The following is a 9,875-nucleotide window of genomic DNA, read 5'->3' as shown; positions in this document are numbered from 1 at the left end:
ACCTTCAAGAGTAAATTGGATGCTTATCTTGCTGGGATCCTATGACCCCAGCTGACTTCCTGCCCTTTGGGCGGGGGGCTGGACTCAATGCTCCTCCGAGGTCCCTTCCAGCCCTAATGTCTATGAAATCTATGAAACTCACTGGCCAAGTTCATGGATGACACCAAGTTATGGGGAAGCATGGTCATGCTTGAAGATAGGCTACAGATACAGGCAGACCTAGACAGGCTGGCAAGTTGGGTGGATTGGAACCAGATGAAGTTCAACATCAAGAAATGTAAAGTGCTCCACCTGGGGGTGAACAATCCCCTACACACCTATAGGCTTGGTGGCACCAAACTGACCCATGGATGAAAGGGGCATAAGGATAATAATAAACCATAGTATGGATATGAGCCGTCAGTGCAATGCTGTAGCCAGAAGGGCAAATAATACTCTGGCATGCATCAACTGATACATCTCCAGCAAAACTGAGGAAGTGATTCTTCTGCTTTACTCAGCATTGGTGAGACTGCAGCTGGAGTACAGTGTCTAGTTCTGGCCACTACACTTTAACAAGGACATGGTAAAGCTTGAGAAAGTCCACAGAAGAACCACCCATATAATCAGAAACTTGCACGACAAGCCATACAAGGAAATGCTGAAGGACCTGGGACTTTTCAGCCTAAAAAAGAGAAGTCTAAGAGGGAACTTGGTAGCAACTTACCACTACATCCAGGCAGTACATCAGGGGCTTGGCAGACAACTGTTCACCACAGCACTCTTGAGGAAAACCAGGAGTAATGGCCACAAACTCCAGGAAGACCATTTCAGGCTCAAAATTCAGAAAAAAAATCTTCACAGTTAGGGTGTCCAGACCGTGGAATAAGCTCCCTCTAGAGGTGGTGCAATCGCCTACCCTGAAAATCTTCAAGAGGGGACCAGACAGTTAACCTTGCTGGGGCCACCTGACTCAGAGCTCCAGTATGAAACTGGACATAGGCCTGTTGAAAGTCTCTGGGTCAGAGGGGAGAGCAAGGGGGATGTCATGGTGGGAGTCTGCTATAGACTACCAGACCAGGAAGAAGTGGTGGGTGAGGCTAGTGGAAGTTTCCCAATCGCAAGCCCTCGTTCCCATGGGGGGAGGGGGCGGGAATTCAATCACCCAGACATCTTCAAGGAGGCCAACACAGCAGTGCACAGACAATCCAGGAAGTTTTTGGAGAATGTTGGGGACAACTTCCTGGTACAAATGCTAGAGAGGCCAATTAGGGGCCTGCTGCTGACAAACAGGGAAGAATTAGTGGGGAATATAGTAGTAGATGGCAACTTGCAGTAACCACAAGATGATTGAGTTCAAGATCCTGAGGAAAGGAAGGCTGGAGAACAACAGAGTAAGGAAAAGCAGACTTTGACTTACTCAGGGAACTCATAGGCAGGATCCTCTGGGAAGTCTGTCTGAGGAGGAGAGGAGTCCAGGAGAACTGGCTGTACTTTAAATAAGCCTTACTAAGAGTGCAAGAACAAACCATTCTGATGCACAGGAAGATTAGCAAGTATGACAGAAGACCAGCTTGGCTTAGCAGGGAACTTTTCAGTAAACTAAATCACAAAAAGGAAGCTTATAAGAAGTAAAAACTTGGACAAACAACTAGGGAGGAGTATTAGAGGGGAGGCAGCCTTGTGACAGAAGATGCAGAAAAGGCTGAAGTGCTCAATTCCTTCTTTGCCTCAGTCTTCACAGGCAAGTTTAGCTCCCAGACTACTGCCCCAGGCAGCAGTTTGAGCAGCCAACAGAAGTGAAAGAACAGGTTAGGGACTATTCAGAAAGGCTGGACATATAGAAGTCCATGGGGCCAGATGGGATGCACCTAACGGTGCTGAGGGAGTTGGCTGATGTGATTGCAGAGCCACTGGCCATCATCTTTGAAAATTCATGGCAATCAGGAGAGGTCCTGGATGATTAGAAAAGGGCAAACATAGTGCCCATATTTAAAAAAGGGAAAAAGGAAGATCCAGGGAACTACAGACCAGTCAACCTCACCTTACTCCCTGGAAAAATCATGGAGCAGATCCTCAAGGAATCCATTTGTAAGCACTTGGAGAAGGTGATTAGGAACAGTCACCATGAATTCATCAAGGGCAAGTCATGCCTGACCAACCTGATTGCCTTCTATGATGCAGTAACTGGTTCTGTGGATGCAGAAAGATCAGTGATGTGGTTATAACTTGATTTTTAGCAAGGTTTTTGATACAGTCTCCCACAACATTCTTACAGGCAAGCTAAGAAAGTAAAGGATGGATGAATGGACTGTAAGGTGGATAAAAAGCTGGCTGGAGCATCGGGCTCAGAGGGTAGTAATCAATGGCTCAATGTCTAGTTGGCAGCCACTATCAAGTGGAGTGCCCCAAGGATTGGTCCTGGGCTGGTTTTGTTCAATATCTTCATCAACAACCTGGAAGATGACAGAGTGCATTCTCAGTAAGTTTGCAGATAAGACCAAGCTGGGGGGAGTAGTGGATATACTGGAGGGTTAAGCTAGGATTCAGAGTAATCAAGACAAATTGGAGGATTGGACCAAAAGAAATCTTATGAGGTTCAACAAGGACAAGTGCAGCAAAGCCCTGCACTTAGGATGGAACAATCCCATGCACTGATACAGGCTGGGGGCTGACAGGCTGAGCAGCAGCTCTGCTGAAGAGGACCGGGGGGTTACAGTGGACAATAAGTTAAATATGAGCCAGCAGTGTGCCTTTGTTGCCAAGAACTGGGCTGCATTGGTAGGTGTGTTGCCAGCAGGCCAAGGGAAGTGATTATTCCCCTCTATTTAGTACTGGTGAGGCCACATCTAGAGTCCTATGTTCAGTTTTGGGCCCTCCACTACAGAAAGGATGTAGACAAATTGGAAAAAATGCAGCAGAGGGCAACAAAAATGGTTAGGAGCCTGGGGGACATAACTTATGAGGAGAGGCTGAGAGAACTGGGCTTATTTAATCTAGAGAAGACTGAGAGGGAATTTAATAGCAGCCTTTAACTACCTGAAGAGGGGTTCAAAAGAGGATGGAGCTGGACTGTTCTCAGTAGTGGCAGATGACAGAACAAGGAGCAACAGCTTCAAGTTGCAACGAGGGAAGTTTAGGTTACATATTAGGAAGCATTTTCTCACTATGGGGTAGCAAAATGCTGAAACAGGTTACCCAGGGAGGTTGTGGATTCTCCATCCCTGGAGGTTTTTAAGACCCAGCTCAACAAAGCTTTGGCTGGAATGATCTACTTGGGCTAGTTCTGCTTTGAGCAAAGGGTTGAACTAGATGACCTCCTGAGGTCCCTTCCAACCCTCGTTTTCTATGATTCTACGAACTGCATTTTATATGCTGGAGAGTCAAGCTCTGTGTCCTTAGTTCCAAGGCATCATCAGGTACCTCCTCCCAAAATCTGGGCCTTCAACTCCTTTCACTGGTCTAACAGTGATGCCAGTTTCAATGTGCCCTTCATCCCCGTTTCTCAAATGTTTTTGTACTTTCTTCTATATTGCCTCTTTTCTTGAAGAACCCCACTCTAAAGTGTTTGTTTAGGCCATTTCCTTCACCTTACTGAGATCCCTCCTGACAATACAGTCTGGTGATATCTTGTAAAAAAGTTAACATTTATTCCCTTTTGAACGATGATTAAACACTTCTCAAGACGTGTGTATGTCCTATCTAGTATAGTACAGTCTTACTTACTTTTAGTATGACTAATTGTACTCCCAGTTCAGGTAAGGACCAAGCCTGTTACTGATGGTACAATTCTGCCCATTTTACTATTCTATGGGCAGTACAGTTGAAAGACATAGGAACACCTGAAGATTAAAATGCTACTCACCATAAATAAGGATGGCAGTGTTGAATTAAATAGTAATAGAATTGTCACATGAAACATTTATTTTAGTCCCTTACATAACTTTTCAGCAGCAGTCTCTCAAACAGTATTCTTCCACTAAATTACCTGAGTGTTGGTCCTTCATGGTTTTTCCCTAACAGACTTTTTTGGTTTTTGCATAGGACTTGGAGGAACCAAGTATATCTCTTTTGAAGAACGCCAATGGCATAACGATTGCTTTAACTGTAAGAAGTGTTCTCTTTCACTAGTGGGCCGTGGCTTCCTTACAGAAAGGGATGACATCCTTTGCCCTGAGTGTGGAAAAGATATTTAAAGTTCCTAACAAGGAGAAGAGCTGTACTTGCAAAATATATTTTGTGAAATATGCAATGTTGCATAGTAGCTTTACTGTTCTGTGTTTCTCTGCCATTCACATCATTTATCCTTTTTTTTCAAACTCTCCAAATCCAGCAAGGGAGAAAAGGAACCGCTGATTTGAAAATCTCTAGGAGTGTTGGTGTTACTGAATGTGTGTAGCTAACCAAGATCAAGAGCTGAGATGTATGAAACCTTTTGGATATTAACTGACATAAGATTTTCTTTTCTTCATTGAATATTTGAGTTTCATGATCTTACTTAATTTACAAGCAAGTGAAATAGTTGAAGAATTACAATGGTTATGTGCTATAACTTCATAGATGAAACCCTTGACCATTGAAATGAATGGAACAACTTTGTTCTATTTCAGCAGGGCTAATATTTCATATCAGTGTTCTAGAACTGTGCAACTGCAGTGAGCTGTCAAGTGTGTAGAAAGACTATGAGAATGTAGGATGTGCATCAATGTACAAGGACTTGTGCCATACGTTAAATAAGAGATTTTAAATCATTAAAAATGGGAGTGTTCTGTATGTATTACATATGTTATTGCATGACTAAATAAGTGGATTACAAATTCTGATTAACAGCATCAGTATTACAGTTAGTTGAATACACACTGCACAAGGTATTTTTCAAAATAAAATAATGTCAAAAACAGCTTTGCAATTGTGGATTACTTCACACATGTTAACATTTTCTAGAATATTATCAGAATATTTCCAAAGTTAGAAAACCATATACAAACGCCAACCATGTACAAATTCACCCCCCTTTCTGCCTAATAGGTTTTCATATTCAAATAATAATCCTCAGATGAACACACTGCAGCAAGTAACTTCCTAGTGATTTCAACAGGCAAAAGACTGCAAACTAAAACTGAATGCTTGCATAGTTTACATGTATGCTGACACAGTGGCACTTGATAAAACAGTGCGTGTTCAATTTCTGCTTCATTTAAAACTTTAATAAAAATGATTCTTAAAATGAAATGTTCACCTCAACAAAAATGTATATAGGTGGGTGGAGAGAGGAGTCAATTTGGAATGTATATGGCTTTATCAGAAAAATGTTTACTAGGTCTAAAAAATGGTGAGTCTGTTTGTTTTGTAATCTGGACTCAATCATAAAGTATTTGTGAACACTGCAGACATCTCAATAAGAAATATGTTTGGCTCTAATTTTTGCTAATTGCTTGCAGTCATGGGTATGAAGTTATTTTATTATTCTTCAGTTTCTGTTTTGGAAATGCATAGTGCAAAGGGCTCAATGTTAGCTAAAACTATTCATTGCAAGCTAGTATTCTTCACAGGAAAAGAATAAGAAAAACTGCAATCTTAGTGTGAAACAATAAAAGAGAGCTCATAGGGCAGTTTACAGAGCTAGAAAAGAACTGGGAGAGCAAACGGAGATGAACTTTTTCACATGGTTACAGACCATGTTTTTGGCTTCCCCTAAAATATACTTACCATGACAAGTTCCTAAATCCTGCTAACACACATCCTGTGGTTGCTTGCATGTACATTAAGTCTATTTCATCTTAAAATAAGTAGAGTGGTATTCTTTCAGCATTAGCATATGAAATAGCATAAATTTAAGTGAACTGCAGAAGGAATACATGAAATGGCTGGACTTAAGCTGTTGACAGATGTTACACTTGTAGCACTATATACTTCCTTACTAGGCACATCTCCGAGACACTATGTTCCCATAGCAATGCGCTAGTGACAGTGTCAACAGGCACAAACCATGATGCCACAGCTACATCACCATAGCAATGCACTCCCTTGCTATAGTGCATTGCTACAGCAACATAGCAGCTAAAAATAACCATGCCACTGGCATGGCTCAGTACAGGCTGTACAAGCACTAAGTACTAAATGATGGCACAGTAACAATGGTGCCATAGAGGCATGTGTAGACATGCCCTCAGTGTAGCAAAAAGCTACTATCCCTATGTTCACACCATTTGTCTTGAATAAAAAAATGGCAGATCTGCCACAAAAGTGGTAAATCCACAACAAAAAAGTTGCTGTTTCAAACAACCGTCTTTGTCATGTGAAACTTTTCAAAATCAAATTGAACATGTGTACAAGTCTCGCAGACCCCCACTATCTCAGGGGAAGGGAGAGAGAGAGCAGCTGGCTCCTCAATAGGCTACCCAGAGAGTAAGTTAAGAAGCACTGCAGGGACCCCGCTACTAGCTCTGTGGTTGCCAAAGTGCTTTTTGCTTGGTCTTGTCAGAACTACCAGAGCACCAGCAAGACCTAGCACTGTTACACCCCTGGGGGTGATGGGACCTACGGAGCAGTACCCTGTTAACCCCTGGCTGGAGAGCACACCTCTGTGGCATCTCTGTTGCGTTTCAGCCAGGGGGCTGTGCACATGGACACATTCCATAGTGCTCTGTATTTGTACAAAAATACAAATGCAAAAAACAAATTCTGCCAACAACCTTAGAAGTACTATACCACAGGTCCATGCATCACTGCAGCTTTGAACAAGCTAGCTCAGATACTGCTAGCAGTGTAGCTACTGCAGTGTGTAGCTCAGCAGTCTGCAAACCCACCCCAAGAAGCTGGGCAAACACTTGGGTAATTAGCCTGCACTTAGCTCTATGGTTAAGAGTACACTGCTATCAGCTAGCTTAGGTACTTCCACATAAGCTGCAGGGACATAAGAACAACACAACAGAAAACATAAAAACTGCCATGTACTGGGTCAGACCACAGACCCATCTTGCCCAGCATTCTGTGTCACTGGCAGAGGGTCGATGCTGAAACAGAGAGTGAACTTAGTATGATGAGGGGTTTTTTCACTGTTCCTCTCACTTGCAGCCTCCAACATTTAAGGTCTAGGAAGTTTGGATTCAGAGGCTGTATCCCTAACTCCCATGCTACTTAATAATAGCTACTGATGCCACTTTCCTCCAAGAATTTTGTCTAATTCCTTTTTGAATCTGACTAAACTGTCAGCTTCCACAACTCCATGCTGTGTGAAAAAGAACTGCCTTGAGGTAGTTTTAAATTTACTATCTACTAGTTTTATTCTGTAACTGTAGTGCAGAAATACCCAGAGAGGCACTCCCATAGGATAAAACTCTCCTCAGCACTAGGGAGCCTTGCTAACCCTGGAAAAAGAGGAACAAAAATACTTTCAAATGCTTCTTTTTAAAAGGTATATATAACTCCCAAAAGCTGAATGGAGCTGCCTACTGCAGCCTTGGCAGTCAGGTATAATACAATTTACCTGTCTTCTTTTATTTATACACTACTCTTATAAATACATGCATGCTTTAAAACACTTCTTTTTTTGTAATCGTGCAAAATGGTTAACCAATACTGAGGCTATTGTTGGCAGTATTTAATGGGCTGAGAATGGGCCTGTGCACCAGGAACTCAGAAAAATATTTCTTCATTTTACAGATGAGATACAAATATTAAACTGAATTGCCCTAACGCAACATATGTAGTCAACACTAGATTCAGAACTAAGTCCCTCTCATAACAAGGCTTTTAAAAGTTGTCCAAGAGCTAATCATCTAGCCAGTATTCTTCTACTCTGTATTGGCACATTTGATTATTTTTGAGATATAAATGCCTTTGATATGTTTTTGTATTCAGTCCTATTTCATTGGTATCAACCAGTTTCTCCAGTTTATCAAGCTTGAACTTTATTCAATCATCCCCTGAAATATCTGTAATGACTCTTATCTTTGTATTACCAATGAATATAATTTCATTTCAATTACAATGCCTCCTCAATCCCAAATCTTCCTGAAAACACATCACTTAAATGCCAAAACAGATTATCTGATTCAGTGATGAAAGCTATGAGATGTGAAAAACCAAACTAATGTCCTCAAATGTATTTGTGGGTGGATTTTTAACTGCTGACTGCATAAGAAAATCTCTACTTTTTTGCCTCAGTACTGAAAACGTGACTTTTCTAATGCCATAGGCTGATTGTTTTTAAATTTACATAATCAACAAATCAAGAATGGAAACAAACATGGGGTTTTTTTACGTGTCCCAAAACCAGGCTTTCAGGACAGCTGTGTTCCATTCCCAGACACGCCTTGTGCTGCTAGATCCTGACACTCAGCAGAGTGACCGGCTCTGACATGGGTCAGCCTCAGCTGGCCACCCATTCAATTAAAGGTACAATATAAATGAGCCACAAAGTTGTTACATATTATATGTGAAATAGCTTTGTGGCTTGTTCACTATATTATCACACTATAAATTGACCTGGATGTGTGGCCAGGTTACTATTTAAAGAAACAGGTTAATTGCATCTTATTGTAATGTGTGTCACAGGCCAACATAAATTACTTACCAGCTGTACCAAAGACTCATTAAAAACTGAAATGAATAAGAGTACACATCTGTGCAGGCAACTTTCCCAGGTTAAATATGCATATACAGTTAGTGCACAATTCTATTTACAAAAAACATCAGATTAAGGAAACTGGGGGTTTTTTTGGAAGGTGAAAACAATTTACAGCTCTAGAGACAATTTTAATTGTACCATACTTATTTTGATCAACTACGTATGTGAGCAAAAATACACACGTACCACTTGCAATACTACCAAACCATCTTGATTATTTTCTTCACTTTACCACCATGGTACCAATATGTCGTATTTGAAATGGTATTCCAAGCAACATCATTTTATGAGAGTTATACTGTAGATATTCTAAAATAGTGGTGCTCAACCTCTGGCTTGTATGGACATGTCACCCAGTCCATAGGGCTTCCCATGGGTCTAGAAATGTGTTGATGAAAAACTGTTGGAAGCATTAATTGCTACAGCTTCCAGATCTGTGGCAGCTAATGCTGCCATCACTCTCCCACTGCCAAATTTCCAGGCTGTGAGGAGTCCTGTGGGCCAGATGACATGGCTCCATGTGTCTAATTGTGACTGTCCACAAGGTCCTGCCATAGCCGGATCCATCATGCCAGATAACATTTGCAGAATCCGGTCTGCAAACCAACCTCACTCACAAGATCTGGCCTATGGACTCATTTAGCTTGCGGGGCCAGAAGTCTGAGCACCACTGCTCTAAATAATTTACAAATACTCTAACTTAATGTTTGAAAACCCTTAACTATACTGGACAGCTTTTTCTGCATACTTTACCAGAAGCAACCACTTTTGTATCCACCTTAGCATTCCAGACAACAACAATCTATTGACAAGTTTTTTCTCCAAATATGGTAGGCTACTGCTCACCTAAACTATCTAATTGTACTGTAGTGATCTTTATTAGAAAATTAAAGGGGCAATAACAAGTTCTTGGTTAAATCAATCGGGGCCAGTCCTTTTCATAGTTTCATAGTTGGTAAGGTCGGAAGGGACCTGAGCAGATCATTAAGCCCAACCCCCTGCCACGGCAGGAAAGAGTACTGGGGTCAAATGACCACGGAAAGGTGTTCATTCAGCCTCCTTTTAAAGACCCCCAGGGTAGGAGCCTGCACCACTTCACTTGGAAGTTGGTTCCAGATCCTAGAGGCCCTGACTGTGAAGTAGCGCTTCCTGATGTCTGGTCTGAATATGCACTCTGCCAGCTTGTGACCGTTATTTCTAGTCACTCCTGATAGTGCTCCGGAGAACAGGGACTCTCCCAATGCCTGCTGATCCCCCCTGACTA

General features: G+C 41.8%; 1 protein-coding gene across 5 annotated transcripts in view; it reads left to right on the top strand.

Annotated features, from left to right (window-relative positions):
- FHL2 (four and a half LIM domains 2) overlaps positions 1-4,879 on the top strand; it is a 68,073-nt gene extending 63,194 nt beyond the window's left edge. For 4 of the 5 annotated variants that reach the window (XM_019529578.1, XM_019529577.1, XM_019529579.1 and 1 more), the window contains one exon: positions 4,024-4,879. In XM_019529578.1, coding sequence (XP_019385123.1) covers positions 4,024-4,175 — 152 coding nt within the window. In that variant the 3' untranslated portion in view covers positions 4,176-4,879. The remainder of the gene's footprint in view (positions 1-4,023) is intronic. The other variant, XM_019529580.1, reaches the window with a different exon arrangement.
- Positions 4,880-9,875: the final 4,996 nt, after the last annotated feature.

Source organism: Crocodylus porosus, unplaced genomic scaffold, assembly GCF_001723895.1.
Source record: "Crocodylus porosus isolate Cpor-Errol unplaced genomic scaffold, CroPor_comp1, whole genome shotgun sequence".
In the NCBI taxonomy this organism is placed as follows: domain Eukaryota; kingdom Metazoa; phylum Chordata; order Crocodylia; family Crocodylidae; genus Crocodylus; species Crocodylus porosus.
Note: the sequence above shows the minus strand (reverse complement) of the source record. Positions and strands in the feature narration are given on the sequence as shown.